This window comes from Bombus fervidus, chromosome 1 (genome assembly GCF_041682495.2).
Source record: "Bombus fervidus isolate BK054 chromosome 1, iyBomFerv1, whole genome shotgun sequence".
In the NCBI taxonomy this organism is placed as follows: domain Eukaryota; kingdom Metazoa; phylum Arthropoda; class Insecta; order Hymenoptera; family Apidae; genus Bombus; species Bombus fervidus.
The window spans coordinates 3,680,199-3,697,838 of NC_091517.1; the positions used below are offsets into that span (position 1 = coordinate 3,680,199).

Sequence of the window (17,640 nt, forward strand, 5' to 3'; positions counted from 1 at the left end):
AAAAGACATTCGTTAGGTAATACTTATTTATTACATAATTTTCTGTCTAACGTGTAATATCGTATGCAATTCTGAACGCTAAAACCCAGTTTCACGCAGAAGATGGAGTTTATAATTAAAATCCTATTAGAAAGTCGAATTCACGTTGTATTTTTTGGTCGTTTAGGTCTGGAAGGCTGAAGCCGACGATTTAACTGGTCATCAAGGAACGACCCGGTTAGTAGCCGTCAAAACCGTCAAAGAAGGTGCTTCCGAACGAGAGAAGGAGGATCTGGTTCGAGAACTCGAAATCATGCAGCAACTTGGCAACCATCCGAACGTCGTAACTCTTCTAGGTTGCTGTACAGAACAAGGTAGACTCAATTAAATTAATTTCAACATAGTTCATATAGCTTTTAATTCGAAATTATGTCATTTAATATGTGCATAAACAACGCCTCAATTATGTCAAAATACTTAATATCCGAGGAAGAATTTACTAAAAATATTTTTATTTTTTTAATTAGTATAAAAGATAATATGAATAAAGGTAGTTCTTCATTTCTTAGATCAACATGTCATTCCTCACCTTAATGCTTTTATAAAGGAGACAAAGAAAAGTCCAAGTAAAGGTATTATTTAATATGTAAGAAAAAATCTATTAAAAAATTCCTTATTTTTGTAATTTGTCTAAAATGGTAATATCTCGTTTCTTAGACTATCCTCATATTTGCACAAGGAATGTGATGGAATGTTGAAAATGGAATACTCGGTACTTGTTAAATAAATATCGCAGGTGTTGTTTTCGCATTCGACTCCAACAGATATTACTTTGTTACCAAGTTCACGAGTCACTTATTCCTGACCTTGCCTGTGTAAACGTCAGCGACTAGCTTTATAAAAACTAGTGGAGTTTTAAGTGGCAGTTCGTTTACGGAGATTGCAAAATACGATGATTAAGTAATCAAGATTCTAATTGTAAGAAGAGGCTTCGCTTGTTTGAAAAGTTACATTCCAACCCATCCATGTTGTCAAACGATTGTTCTTCGGTTTTTTTCTGACGTCTATCGCATAAAATAACGTCTCCATTAATATTCCTATTGTGATGAGTAGACTGCAGATTTCTATGTAATTTTTATATATCCAAAAAAATGGAACTTAAATTTTGTTTCACTTATTAAATATTATAACGAATATTTTACTTCGATTATTTTATATATTTTTGTACGTAAATCGCGTGTATTCACGCATGTGCCTTCGAATTTTCCACAAATGTATAAAAATCTAGTCGTGAGGATTTTTTCAATCCCAAAGTGAAGAGCCAGTTTCTATCATTTTGTTCTTCACGTTTTCCTCCCTGTTATTCAACGCCATAGCATTTCCCGAGAATTAATGGCTTAAATAGTAATTCACACCTGCGTTGCGTAGACTACGAAACTACAGACAATAACTGGTTTTGATCGTAGTCGCCTCTGAAATCGCGCTTATCTCGCCGGCTAGCGCATCTTTAATTATTTACGATTCCCTGTTTTCGACGACCATCCACAGATCGTATCGCCGTGAAACACGGCGTAATGCATATTGAAGACGTCGTTAGGGGATCGCAAGAGAGATGCATTCCTCGTCATTGAGTCAGCAATGATAGGTCTTCTTTCTCCTTCGTCTCCGTCTCAACCGACCACCGTAATCATTTACACGCGTGCACTATTGTTTTGCAAATAAAAGGAAGATCGATCGCTGGTACCAGCGGAGGAGGACTCGCTGTTTACGTGCGATCATCCTGCAGGTAATTGAGTAATAGTTCTGGAGAACTGCCTCCGCAGAGTCACCACGAAGGAAGGATTAATGAGTTCCAATCGATTGGATAATCGCGACAATATTAGAATTCGATTTTTTTTTTTTTTTTTTTTTTTTTTGACTAAAAAACACTGTGCAATAAAGAATACAATCCGTTATTGTATTTGAATTGTTGACAAGATACATTGGTTAATATTATGTATTAAAAAGTGGAGAAAAGTTAGATTGTGTTTTTTAACAATTTTCTTTATATCTATGATTGCTTGTGTCACCTTCTTACAGTGAATCAACTTATGAAAGTAAATAGTTCGGGTTTTCAGAAGGGCAGAACTAATTCTGAACCGGAATAATGAAATTAAGACGTTTATGAAAAACGAAGTTGATTGCTTTGGCTTCTTGCAAATAACGTACAATAAAGTATTGTGTAAAGAAATTATATGGAATTCGCTAATTTGTGAATTTGACCAACTACAGCGAGTTGCGTGAAATACATTTTTGCTAAGTTCAGCACATACCGAACATGATACGAGTATCGATTATGAAACATGGAGGAAAGGAAATTTTATTTCACAACGTTATCGTGCAAGTTCGTGGTGCGTTAAAAGTCGAAGCGTGAAATGGTTAAAAGCTATTTGCTTGCCTATGGGTCGTAACCGCTGTCTGATTAATTGAGGTATAATAAATTGCTATTACATCGACACGGGATGGCTAAATAATCACAGTTCCTCACATTGGTCGCAATTATCTCGATGGGAGGATAAACCAGTGAATTGCCGTCGTGTGTTTCGTTTTTCCAGTTGTCGATTGTGCGCAGTTATACACGTGAAACTGCGACGAAGAACACAACGAAACACAATCGCATCGGACAATAAAAGAATGACCAGCTGTTTCAATACGATAAACCGAGTATTCTTCGAGTACCATTCCCTTGAAAAAAATAAATTCAAAGATTCTTGCTACAGCATCGATGAGAATCTTCCAAAAAATCAATTCTTGCGAATAAACAGATCAACGATCAAGTGACGGCAAAAATTCTTCTTCTTATCAAAATTGCATATCCGCATCATTGCATAAATATGTCTCACTGTCAACAAATCCAATGCCAGGGACGTCAAAAGAATTTTCCAAAGTATCGAATCTTGAGAATAAATAGAAGAATAATAAATAAACAATCAGATATGGAACTAGAAGTTCTTTTTCCAGTTTAAGTTGCATATGCATTAACGACTACATTAATGACAAATCCGATGGTTGAGACATCAAAAACAGCAACAAGACAATCTCGAAGTTTTAGTCGTGGCGGATTTCAAAGAGGGAGGCCCATTATACGTCTTTCGTTGGAAGCTCGTCGGTATCGTCGCTCTCATCGTATAAATTTCCATACGCGTCCCCACGGCGACGATCCTCGTGGCACAATACGTCTATTAAGTCGGCGAAATGATGGTTCGTAGCGGGGTTCGGAAGAGGATACACCGGTATCGATACGATCGGTCCGTTTGGACGTCGATCTGGATTTGACGTCGTTACGGCCTTCCCTCGATATTTATGCGCGGAATAGTCTTTTTCGCGATTGTATGCTAATGCACGCAGAGCTGGTCTAGTAATAGTATAAAATGTAATCCCCTTCTGGGAAATAGCTTCTTGATACGTTTAGAAAAATTAGGTTTTACGTACGATAAGCTTCCGAAGAGAAATTATTATAGGTTTCGTGATACTATATTAGGTTGTATGAGATTTATGATAGTTTTGTCAGTTATATGTAGATAGTTATATGGAAAATTTATTAGTACTATAAGTATCACGACACCTTCTGGTTCCATATAGAACGATCATTCATTTAAATTATGATAATGGTGCAAAAACTCGCAAAAGCTACTTGCAAAAGTTACAAGAAATTATTGCAAATATTATGTGTTGTATTATATTTAAGTTTGTGTATATTTGCATTTTTTCATAGATGTATAAACTATCCACAGTCTATCGATGAATGTTTAAATGTTTTAATGTTCTTTTAAGAAAAGTATTCTTTTGAGATGGTCTATAAAGAAAGAGTTGAAGTAAAAGGTTCTAATAATTGTGGGCGATCCTCAAGGTCCATGGAGGACGTGGCGTGTTCGTTTTGGGATGCACCACCCCGAAAGTCCTTCGACTACGTTCGACGTGTGTAGAAGAAAAAACACGCCTGCGTGAACCTACTCGCAAGATTTACGGCATCTAAATTTCTGGCCCCCCGTATTTATCGTTTCGGTCATGGTGGGCGCGTTCGAATTCCTTCCGAGCGACGTTTTCGTCCTTTGACGGCCGGTTCTTGTCAAAAGGATCCCTTTCAACAAATTAAAAAGAGGAATTAAATAGAAGGACTGTGACTGTCTTCAAGGATGGAAAAATATTTATGAACTGCTGTGTCGAACTTTAGGAGAATATTTGGCATTATTTCTCATCAGCAATAAAAAGAAGACAAATGTAATTCAAGCAAGTATTTCTAGGTAATGGTGTGACAGTAATTAGTCAGTTCACTTAGGTATTTCCTTTGAAAAACAAATCTGTGGCACGTTGAAAAATTTCTGACACCCCTGGTGTTCAGAGTCCACGATCCTTAAAAGAGTTCTTTTGATGATACCGACGTTTTTCTTCTCTCCGCTTTATTCTTCTTCTTCTTCTTCTTCCTCTTTTTCACGGTTTAATCGAGAGTCGGCGTTATTCACATGGAACGAGATTCTATAATACTTTATCGTGGATAAATTAGGAGCGCGAGTAAGGGTCCACTTTGTGTCGTATTCTTCTGATCTCGCGACATAGCGATACTGTTCGATAAAGTATCGCGTGTGGCATTAATTATGTCACCACCGCCAATTACCGGTGACAAATTTTTGCCTTTCGAAGGGTTGTAGCGGCGTCTCGTTTGTTCAGAATCCGATTTGCCCAGGTGCAAAACACGAATTTCGTTACCATTCATTGATGTCGATAGTAATTTATTTCTAAATTAGCGGTGATCAGTTTCTGAAATACGAGATTGAGAATATTTATTAGGATGACCGTTTGAAAAAAGCTTCATCGTGGTTTTGACACTTCGTTTCCCTTGTAGTAGCTTTGGATAACAACTAGTTAAGCTGAATTTATATATAACATGTTTAAATATCAAAGACAATACATTACTGAAATTTTGTCTCTTCCCTGGAAAAGTAGAAATATAAGGGAAAAATAACCACAAGATTGTGGAAGTCTAATTTAAGACATTGCGTGAAAGACCAAAATGTACGACCTAGATTATTATAATTTTATAAATCATCAAACCCAACTCCAAGATGATTTCAATCGAGTCCTTATGATCATTCAATCGTGGTTGCATAATTTTTTCACGTTTCACACCAAATTTTATGACTTTTACACCGCAAGTTAAAAATTGGAACTCCATAATGAAATAATGAGGTCGTATGAAATTTTGTAATTTGATAAAAATCTAAAGAATAAAAGACTAGACCGATGTTTAATAAAGATCAATTCCTATACTCTACATTATAATCCTTGAATAAGATTTGACTAAAGTTTGCCGATGCTGTCGACATGATAGCAGCAAGCACATTCATTGTTCAAGAGTACAGCTGTTAGCCCCAGTAACAGCATCGTAACAACACAAGCGGTCCAAATTTAGAATTCACTATATCTTGATTGCGTTATCCACTCGCCACGTTACATTTCTCGCTGTGCAAATATTATCACCGAGTGTACAGATCGTCTTGCGCGGAACGAATCTACTCGTAGAAAAGAAACGCTCCTTAACAAACGAAAATTATTAAAGGCTGGTAATGCTATCCTAATATGAAAGTTACGAGCTCGTGGAGCCTGCAGAAGTGGGCTCATATGTTACAATCAGGCTGATACTACCTACGGGGGCCCGAAAGTGCTCCGGTTAAATTACTTTAAGGGCCTCGCTGTGTAATACAGCTCTTCGTATTCTCACCATATGGGGTCCCCTAATCCCATGCACGGCATCGTACGCGCTATTTCATTCACCGAGTTAATGCTGATCAAACTGCAATTTCGCGAAGCTTTAAGACCGTTTAATTGTGTAATCGTGTATGCTTGTTCGCAGAGCCTCATTATCTTATACTCGAGTACGTGATGTACGGGAAATTGTTGGCGTACCTGCGTGATCATCGCACCAGGCAGGATTTCTACAATTTCAGTGAGGACTCAGCCGCGCTCACCTCTAGGGATCTCACTGTTTTTGGATACTGCGTGGCAAGAGGCATGGAGTATCTTGCGTCGAAAAAGGTGAGAGTGTACTCTGATTTTACTATGTATATTTCTTTTGATTTTTTTTATTGTTTATTTTAATATAAATCATTTTGATGTATGTGTTTTCTAACTCACTACGCATCGACGTTACACTAACGCAACATTTTATTCGCAATTTTTCACGGTTAATTTATTGTAGATTATCACGATGATGTGTAAATGAATTGGGAATAGATTTTAACTCTTAAATGTACAATTCTTTTCTAATAGGAGATTCTGAAGATGTGAATTTGTGCGATACGAAACTATAGAAACATAGTTTCAAAAATCCATCTCATCTTTTCCGTATTTTTTATTTCAAGAGAAATTAATTGTCAAAAGGATTAAACGATTCTGCATCTATTAATAATCTGAAATACTTTAGAACTATATCTTTTTATCATGTTGATTTTTAAGGACGTTAAATCGTAAGTATCGCGTCGCGTACAGCTTTTAATATCTGTGAATTATTAAAAGTACCCTTTCGTGGTTGCGTTTAAATTATCACTCCCCCTTATTTGTATTTCCATTACGCTCGCGAGGCTTCTTGGTGTTGGCCGAAAATTTATTATGACCTTACATGCTCGCGTGTTAAAGGAGTCTTAGAGACGAAGCCAAAACGATACAGCGACCGTCTACTTACTGTAACATTATATCAAAGTATTGCCCCCGATGTTGTTATATTCGTGTCATGCCGATTTTGTTCTTAATTCTTTTCGAATCTATAATCGATTCTGTATTTTATCCCGCAACAACAAAGGAAAGATTCAGACTTTGTAAATGTTACACAAAATTATTAATTCTTAAGAATGTCAATGATCAAATTTTTCACCATTTTTGTTAATTTAATTGGAAAGCAACTTAGATGAAATAGTTCTCTTTCGTAATCGATATAACATCTTTCTCTGTATCTTTTTACGCAAAATATGCAAAACTTCAGTTTCTCAAATCTACAACCCTATTTCATTTAATTCCTTATATTCTTATCTTTCCAAATTTTTCTCTTTTGCAAATTTTCGAATCTATAATCGATTCTGTATTTTATCCCGCAACAACAAAGGAAGGATTCAGACTTTGTAAATGTTACACAAAATTATTAATTCATAAGAATGTCAATGATCAAATTTTTCACCATTTTTGTTAATTTAATTGGAAAGCAACTTACATGAAATAGTTCTCTTTCGTAATCGATATAACATCTTTCTCTGTATCTTTTTACGCAAAATATGCAAAACTTCAGTTTCTCAAATCTACAACCCTATTTCATTTAATTCCTTATATTCTTATGTTTCCAAATTTTTCTCTTTTGCAAATTTACAATCCTGCTTGATGTAATTTCTTATATTTTCACGTTTTCAAAATTGTATCTGTGCAAAAGTTTCTTTTTTTTTCATTTTTACCTATTTGATTTAGTCTCTTATAATGTGACATTTTCAAACGTCTTTCTATGCGAAAATTCCTTTCTTCGCGTCGTGTATTCTTTAATCTGACAAAGCTTCATAAACTCGCTATAAATCGAAGCTTCTCAATAACGAAGATAATGAAACGATAAAATATCGCCTTTAAAATCTCCAATGTGTTTCAAAAACACCTACGTGTCAAAAGAGTACCCCGTATTAAAAAACCGAATACCTCGTCCTTCGAGGTTGCCTATACGTTACGACTGAAGGTCGCGAGCGAAAAAGCGACGGCATGACAAACAGCTTGCCAGTGGTATTTGTACGTCAAATATTTTCTTAGCGTCGGAAAGACGCGGGACCAGAGATCATTTCACCAGTGAATCTGTGTCAGTGGGTAAAAATGGATGACATGGTCAAATGAGATAAATTCTGGAACGATCGTCCTACAACCCTAAGTTGGTGTGAACAGCAATAAACTTATATTAGCGGGAATACGCGAAGAAGTTTGTATCGATTAAAGCGAGTTCTTTCCTCGTAAGAAAGTTAGTATAAGACCTAATATCTTTTTGTCTCGTGTCTTCATGGAATTTATTCGACGGTGAACCAACTTCCAAGTTTTCAGTAGCTCGATTATTTACATTTAAAAAAATTAAAAATTTTAAAAAGGATGTTGAATATGGTGATTTAAAAACTGGATAACTAAAAAAAAAATTTTATTACTTTGTCGAACACATTTTTTATATTTTTTGCGAATAAAAGCCATCGATGTTAATAAATCTCGTTGTTGAAATATTGCTGAAGAAAATCGGGATTCTATGAGGATCGAAATCTTAGAAATGTAGAGTACTGAAAATCATCTTATGGTTGCAAACTGTTTACGTAGATTAAAAGAATTATTTTATATACATATTTTAAATCGTGCTAAGACCCAAGTTGGGATACTGACAGAGGTGTCGAATATTTATTGCTAATTTATGAAATTTCGAGCCAAAAAAACGTGTGACTCGAAGCTGATAATGCCGCTGTAACCGCAGAGTGACACGAGCACGTTTAATATTACGGTTCTAACCTCCTTGCTGAAGGCACGTGATTCGCTTCGGAACCATAAAACAGACATTTTTATGCATCCAACGACGTTTAATGGACTCTTTTTTTGAGATAGTATCGTGACTCGAAGTCCAAGTCAACATTCTAAATTATCGTTCATTTTCTTTATAGTCTTGCGTAAATATTCGAATATATCTTTTGGGGTTTCTTTTTTTGTACACAATATCGTAAATTTCACTTTTTTCATTTTATAACATGTTTAATAATTCGAAACGTAATAGTCAGTTTGAATGGCTTAAAAATGAAATTCATCTCTATGGAAGCAACTATAGAAGGAATATTACCAATGGTAAACCTTCGATTAGAAAAATTTCACGCCGTTTCTTGCAAGGGCAAATATCGAATGAACCGTTCGTAATTATTTTCTACGAATATCGAATGGCGTTCGCGTAATCGTCTTCGGAGAATTGCTGCGCGAAAGCTAATTTTCTGAAGTTAGTGGACGATAATTACTCATCGGAAGGAAAACGGTAGTGTACATTCCGGCATGGAGAACATCAAGGTTCTTTTTCGCTCTACCAACCGCGAGAAACGTGCCTTAAACTTCCACTGTACGTTAACTATCTCTGCTAGCTATAACATCGTTTAAAAGGTGCAACTCGAATCTCGTCGTTATCTTCTCGAGTGTGAAAAAATTCATTTAAAAACATATTACTCGTTATGGACGAAGTTTTTGCATCGTATGAAACATTCCTTAGCAACTGGTTTACTTAACTTTTTATACAAACATACGAAGCAACCAACACGTATCTGCATCATTTCCATAATTCATCTGACTGGTTCGTGCTTCTGTCGTGTCATCTATTCCATAATCCTCCCTTTGCCGACGTATTAGAATAACAAATCATGTACTTCATAGCGCGAACATGAATGCTCATGAATCACGAGCTATTTTAATCATTTTTTCGTATGTGTTGCAAAATGATTGGAGTTTTCAAATGAAGGTGCTGTTGCGCCTTGTTCGGAAAATTAATTACTCTTGAAAATTTGATGAGTAAGTTGTTTTATAATAAGGTGAACCTTAGACGAATGTCAGACAGAAACATTGCATCAAGGTAGATATCGCAACCTTTTTACGCTTTCAGATAATTTCATTAGACCTTTATAGAACTATTTTACAAAAGAGAATAACTAGGTTTCTGAGAATCAGACTGTAAATGCATTAAAAGAATACTTTAATAATAAAAAATAAAAAACTAACAGTTCATTATGTAAATTTACTAAATAAATTGCTAGAATATTATATCGAAGATTAATTAATAGCAATTTTAATTAAAACAATCGATTCCTTTTCTTTCCTGAAAATCTTTCTATAGGCAAAAAATATATATATTTTTATAATATATAAATATAATATATAAACATAAATATAAATATAATATATAAATAAAAATAGGCCATAAAATACTGGACGCTGAAAAAATATATACATATAGATTAAATAATTGAGGAATGAATTATTAGATAATACTCGGATAGATATAACTCAGATGAATTATTAGATAAAAACGTTTCGATTGTAATAAGCAATTTCCGTCCTGTTAAAAGTTGAACCAACAAAACTTTCCGATCAACCTGACACTTTTGCTGGAATAACGCAGCGACGCGAAGGTTTTCTTTTATCGAATATCGATGACAATGCAGTAGCGAGGTAAAAAATGGTAAATAGCTAAATATCATCATCGACCGGTTATGATTCGGTTGATGGAGATGCACACGGCGAGGCTGCTCGAGGCATCGAACAGCGGGAACGAAGTCTCGATTGGAATCAGTATGCTATGTTCGTCGTTGGAAGGACGGGCAAAGAGCAACCGAGTCAGGATGTCGATTTCAATCAAAGATTATACACGAGTTCGCAGAAATTCTTCTCAAGAATTGTTCCTCCAATAATTCTCCCGACATACATAGTACCCTTAATTGAAAGTGGAAGCCACGGCTGATGCACGAACGAGATGAAATGATTTAAAGCCTCGAAACAGCGAGGCTTATTGGTTTAAGATCGAGATCGTTGTGCTTACTTCGCACGAACCGTGGAGGTATTGTTTCAGTTGCAAATTAATACGGATATACATCCGGGGAAATATTTATTCTGAATTATTTATCGTCTTTCCGCTCAATATTGAAGAACGAAATCGAATTGAGAATACTTTACAGAATTATAATTTTTAGAAATTTTCTTCACTTGGCATTTTTTAAATAACACGAGTCTTCGACAAGTTCAAGATAAAAATGAAAAAATAAAGACACAAACACAGGTAAATTTAAAACAAGGGAAGGTTATTTATCAAAATTAAAACGATAGCTGGAAAAGCAAAATTTCCTCTTATCAGTGTAATAAAGATAATAATACATAAGCAATGAAGCAATTTTAGATTATTTATCAATTATACGGCACTCGTTCAAAATATTTATCACGAGAACGTGACTTAAACGTGAACGGAATATGAATCGCTTGGCTTCTTGATATTTCATCTTTTTTTTTTTTTTTTTTCTTTTGATACGGTAACGCCGACATGCCATAGATACACTGGTATCTTATGTTACGCGAAAGTAGTCGCAAAATATATTTTTCATCCGTACAAAACATTGAGGAGCAGGCAGAAACACGAGCAGGTCGACACGACAAATGGACTTGCGTTCGAGTTTTGCACCGGTGGTCGCGCGGCGCGCTATAAATCTAGAAGATGAAGTCATTAAAGAAACGGCAAAGACGTATGTATATCCAGCTCGCCTTGACATTGAGCAGCGCAAGTTCATTAGCATCGGCCACGGTCGAACGGCGAGAACCCGCTCACCCGATTTTCCGACAGCCTAATTCGTACTCTTCCGTGTTGTTTCAAAGTTTCTTGAACATTTTCTTGAAACAAAATTTTTTTGGAAAGTTACAATGATCTGCTGTTTATTCCACGAAAGATTTCTATTAATTAATTAGATGATTCATAACGTGTTCTTATCGTGTAATTTTAATTTTGAATATTTACTTCGATGATTCATTGATGATGGTCCATTTTATCTTCTGAAATCGGAGAAATGTATGTATGTATACGCGGATCAACACTGTTTTGTTGAAGCTTTTGAGAAAATTGCTACTATGTTAAATATATTTTCTCCCGACGATAGGTTTTTAACTGATGCTAAAAAAAAAAACTCAACAATTTACACTTTTGACTAGGCTTTGCATCCAAACTCGTGTTATATAACGATCGTACCATTTCCTCGAATATTCCCCGGAGACTTGAACCTGTAATCATCTATGACGAAAATCTGCAGCACAGTTCAGTACCATTCACTAGTTTAATCGAAGCTTTCATCGTTGCTCAAACATCATCACCGACTTTGATCGACGCGTCGAGGTCGTACGACAATTAAATTTCACGCGTATTTACTGGTACGCCAAGCAATTTCCATTGAAGCACACGGTTCGCGAGTTCCGCGGTGGCTGGCCACACAAGAACGTAAAATAAATCAAGCTCAGCTTCCGCGGCGAATAACAGTACGACGAACACGCGATAAATCAGACGTACAATAAATAATCAGCAATAACGTGTCTCTGCCGCCGTATTACGAAGCCGAGCAACGTGGAATCCGCGGGTCATAAAATCTATTCGTCGAATCCCGTCGTCGAAGAATACCTTTGCTGGTAGAAGAGGTCTTGAAACTTTTCTACGCGACAATCCAACCAGTTCGAGGATTCGAGTTTGCTCGCTCTATCACTTGATACCTTGTATATGCGATGTGGTAACTATAGTGCGGTTGCGTAACAGGACGTCCACCTGCGGTCACTGTCTCATGGAGGAACGTTGATCGAGCCGTGTGCTTTTGTTCGATTTTGCAGATCATCCACCGTGATCTTGCCGCGAGGAACGTGCTAGTGGACCATAACAAGCTGTGCAAGATCGCCGACTTTGGTATGTCCAGATTTGCGAACGAAGATGGGGAAGTGATCGAGACAAGACACGGCAGAAACGCGTTGCCAATAAGGTGGATGGCGCCCGAGTCATTGATCTACTCGCTATTCACCACTAAGACGGACGTTTGGAGCTTCGGGATCTTGATGTGGGAGATCGTCACCCTGGGTATGTGTGAATCATTGATTTCTCGAATTTGATATTTTATATTCCTATCCCAGATCTAAATTTCGTTAATATTAAGTCTAACTACTTCTTAAATGAAATAATGGCAACTATATTAACGATAAAATAATAATACAAGCTTCCTCCTTACTTCTTTAATCTAATCCATCGCTGACTCTTGTCTTCGAATTCTTAACTAATTCGTTCGCTCATTCGCTTTTCTTTATTTCTCTGTCTCTTTTGCTCTTGATACTTTCGCAGTCCTATTAATATTCTATCATTTCCACATTTTTTATTCCCATTTAAATAATTGTCTTAATAATTTACAACTTATAAAACAGACATGTGTTCTTTAATGCATTATTTTATCTTTGCGAATCATAATATAAAATGTTACTTACTATTATATTATCAGTGTTATGAATGACAGAAGAACTCATTTCCCTAACGCAGGTTCGACACCGTACCCGGACATGACGGCACGAGAAGTGATGCGAAACGTGCAGAACAGTTATCGGCTGGAGAGACCTTCGCATTGTCGAAGCGAGCTGTTCAGGGTGATATCCCGATGTTGGCAGGCTGATCCAGACCGCAGGCCGGAGTTCCAGACTCTAAGGAGGGATCTGGCGCAGTTACTCGAGGACAATATGAACGGACATTATGTAGATCTCGAAAGCTTCGCCTCAGAATGCACCGATTGAGCATCATCCAATAGAGATTCATTGGAAATCGTTTTTCTGTCGTTTGCTCGTCTTTGACACATACGATCGAGCATTCTGAACCATCGGTTCATGAACATGATTGTTTCGTGTCCAATAATCGATCCTCTGTCTTGAACAGGTGGACAATTTCAAGTTCGTGAAATTTTGATCGTAAGTTTGGTTGTTTTGATCCATTCGAAAGGTATCGACACTTGATCGATGCTAGTGAAACGCGTGAATGTGAATGGAATGTGATGTTTCTCTTTGTATGAGGTAATCTGCGCGGTTTTTCGGAGGTGGTCGAGAGAGACTTTTTGCCTCAACATGGAACTGGTAATGCGTGAGTAAGATACGAGCAGTTCTTTCTTCAACGCCATGAAATTTGTGAATTCGTAAAAATTCCAAATATCTGTGAAAATCAGAATCCGTCCATATATGATTCTAATTTTTTATATCATTTCTATGTACTTAGGATAAACAAATCTGTGAAAAAAAGCAATTCTCGAAGCGTATACAGAATCTGTATATATTAAAGAACAACTTCCACAATATTACATCTTGTTCTTAAAACGTTTTGATACGGGTGCATACGGGTTTCAGAAAAAAAAGTGCTGATATGTTATGAGACTCGTGAAAAGCGAAAAATATTTTGCATCGAACGTAACATTATGAAAAGACAATCGATAGCATATGTGTGTGAGAGTGATTTTATCGTTGAAACGAAGACGAAATTGCGAATTATGAGGCGAGAAGAATGATTTAACAATGCAAATACGATGGTAAAGTAACGTGCAGTCTGTACAGTTAGGGATAACAGGCGTTCTTTACTGTTTCTTTCTTTCAACGCGGAGAAGATGTCTAAGATTCTCTTAAGTATTTCGTTTAGTATTACTACACTATGTCTAGCGTTATTTTCTTCAATTAATGCGCCAGTCGTCGAAAGTTCGTTCATATCGGTGTTTTTCGTTCAACATAATACAACAAACATGATTTACTAGATAGAATAAAATAACAATATTATAACAAGATTGAAACACGCACAAGAAAGGAAAAAACGAAGGAGTAAGGTGATAGAGAAACTTCCATATTGTTTAACTTTGCTCACATTCAACAAAAACTTGTTGAAATAAAAAAACTCCGATATGTAAACGATCAATTACGCAACCCATCGCATAAATCTCATGACAACGCAAAACGATCGACGTACATCGTTTTCCAGTTGTCTAATGTATTTTTCTCACTTATAATCATTGTACATAAAGTCGCATTATTATAAACGCATCGTGTCAATTAAAAAAAAAAGAAAAAAATTGAAAAAACAAAAGAACAATTTTAATTGATCGTTTCACCGTAGTTGTATCAAGGATTATTGTAATAATAATTATTATTATCCGTATAATTATTAACGAATCGTTATTAAACACGTACGTTTATAAGTTTCCAATCGTCGATTAATATTCTTAATCATTCTAGTCTTTCTTAATGCGTATGGGGTGGCGATTGGTTCTGAATTAAGCACAGAAATCGCGTGTAAATTTATTATTCTGGATTGTGATATCTTCGTACGTTTTTTTTCTTCTTTTTATACGATATGTATATTACGAGATCCCTTCCCTTTAAAGCCGATTAAAGCCCCATCATTGTCGGTTGATTGTTTTATTAAGTTTTGTACGTTAAAACGGAACGTCGAATCATCTCTTCGAGAATCCCGACCTCGCTTCCATAATATCGAAGAGAAGCGATTCTGTCAATTTTTTTAGACGTTATCGTGACGTTACTCTTTGCGTAGTTTTGCGATCCGATCACATATATACATACTCTTTTCCTATTTTTTTTTTTTGCCTGCCGTTCTCTGTTACCCCTGCCTCCAAAAAAATGCAAATTATTGTATGTAAACTCAACTACTGTAAGAAGAGTTTTTTGTCAGTAAACGTTGTCGTAAATTCACGCAGTTCTTATTTTTTTATAAACAATTTTCTTGACCTTTTATTACCATAGACCGGTGAATTACTTAATCACTTTAAACATATGAGGTCGACAATCGGATTTTGTCAAAACTGTGTAAATAGATTCATTTATAATGTACAATAGCGAGAAAAAAGTAAAAGTTTGGGAGCAATGATACAAGATAAAAAAAGCATGGAAGATATGGTAAAAAGGATGTATTAAAAAATAAATATGGACATGATTCATAATATTAAAATTTACAATAAGATTCAAAGGCACAGACAAACGTCATAATCTATTCTGGAATGTTAATTAAAAAGTTTTTATGTCTACGTTCCTATCGAGGCATCCTCTAGACAATTATAATAGTTCCATTAATTTGTTTCATTAATATATATGTATGATAGCGATTTTTCTTCATACCCCGCGATCGATATAAATTTCCTTACAGGATCTATATGTATGTATATTCTTATTTCCTTTAAAAAATTTTAGAAATATTTAGATAGGTATATGTAGCGATAAATTATGAATTTAACTCATAGGAACTTTAAAATAATTAAAAATTAAAAAGATTAAATTTTGCAATTAAAATAACTAATTTGAATAAACAAGATGGAAGCCGAAACGTCACGCAAAGAGTCAAAAATTAAATGTAGCATTTAATTAATATGCTTTCGTTTAATTAATACCCATCTGGGTAAAGAGAGGAAAATGTTTTAATATGTAGAATGATAGCATTTTCCGCGCGAAGAATGCGCGAATAATTGACCGAGAATGCAGGCCTCAATTAAACTCTCTCGGTCTCCCGCAGGTTTAATTGCGAAATCGTAGCAACGAATTGTTACGATATCGTGCGTGAGTTTTCTTGTTTCTCGATTATTTTTTTTTGCTGCTTAAATCTTAATTAACTTGCTTTCAACGCATCAAAGGGGGTGCATTCCTACGCGCGATTACACGCGACACGGTCATCTTAAATTTTTATTGAAAACGGTTAAACAAAGAGAGAATAATATTTGAAAAATTTTTAAAGAATTTAATCGTGTATAGCCAGTTAAATAATATATCTATTAAATAATGAGTTAACAAATTACTACAGCAATCTATTATCTGTGATGAAATCGATTAACATGTATTTTGAAATAGCGCACTAGAAATCGAATTTCAGAAACTTCCATTTCTTTATTAACAGTAAAGTGTGTAAATGGGAAATTATGTGTAAAAATTATTATCAGTTTAGGAATAATATAGGTAGTTAGAGTAAATTTAATCTTATACATATTGCATTTCTAGACTTGATATTTCCTGTTCAAATAAATTTACACCTTGATAATTTATTTCTGTGTAACAAGAGATCCATCTTCATTATAGTATAATGTTGATGGTCACAAAACTTTCACCTGTCTCTGTTATCCTACGATTTTAAATCGTAATTATACCTGTTTGTGGTGACCAACTTTCTAAAAGGTATATAATCCCAAAATCTTCTTCTGAAGCTTTTCCTAAAACCTTAAAAAGAAACGCAGGTAATATTTTTCATCGAAATAAGTTCATGAGGTGACGTATCAATTAAGTTTACGATATGAATTGCCAAATTTAAGGGTCGTCATAAAATAATCATTTAAAGGCAAAATGATCTAGAAGACACGTCGACTAATCTTGAACATACATTTACTCAAAAATTAATAAACAATTATTATTTAATTTATTATTATATTATTATTTATTTATATATTTCTATTATTATATTATTTAATTTATTACTTGTTAATACAATAAATAAATATTTAGGGACTAATGATTAATAATAACTGTGAAACCACATTCAATTTGCAATTAAATCTAAACTTCCGAGTGGTCAATGAAAGTTTTATCAAAGCAGGAAGCATTTGCTGAATCGGTAAAATTGAATTCCGTTATCCCCGCTTGGGCTTCTCTCATAAAATTTTCAGAAGTTGTTTGCATAATTTTAGGACTTTATCACGCAATTCTTATAACGGTAGTATCCTTCGGTGGAAAGATTCCGCAAAAGGCGCGAACAGTTGGTGCGTTAATTGAATATTCTCGCATCACGCGATGTTTTACGGCTGAGTGAATTATCCGAGTTATAGTGCAATAATTGAACTAAGGATTTTGTAATTTATCGCCGACTATCAGGTAAGATGGCGAGCCATTTTAGTTTTTGCCCGGCATGAAATTAAGCTCACGCTCCACGAGTTTATACCCTATCGTCTCGTGACGTTTCGATTTGCGATAACTTGATGGGCGTGTAATATCCTCGTGCATCTGAAATTCCTATTGATACTTATTCTTGTGAAGAATTCGTATACTAAAGAATTTCGTAGCGAATTATTTTAC

The 17,640-nt window shown here is 35.3% G+C and overlaps 1 protein-coding gene across 1 annotated transcript in view; it reads left to right on the forward strand.

Annotated features, from left to right (window-relative positions):
- Window positions 1-15,282, forward strand: part of LOC139986829 (uncharacterized) — a 215,194-nt gene extending 199,912 nt beyond the window's left edge. The window contains exons 5-8 of the mRNA XM_072002481.1: window positions 167-353; window positions 5,870-6,051; window positions 12,397-12,637; window positions 13,088-15,282. Of these exons, the coding sequence (XP_071858582.1) occupies window positions 167-353; window positions 5,870-6,051; window positions 12,397-12,637; window positions 13,088-13,335 (858 nt within the window). The 3' untranslated portion in view covers window positions 13,336-15,282. The remainder of the gene's footprint in view (window positions 1-166; window positions 354-5,869; window positions 6,052-12,396; window positions 12,638-13,087) is intronic.
- The last annotated feature ends 2,358 nt before the right edge of the window (window positions 15,283-17,640 follow it).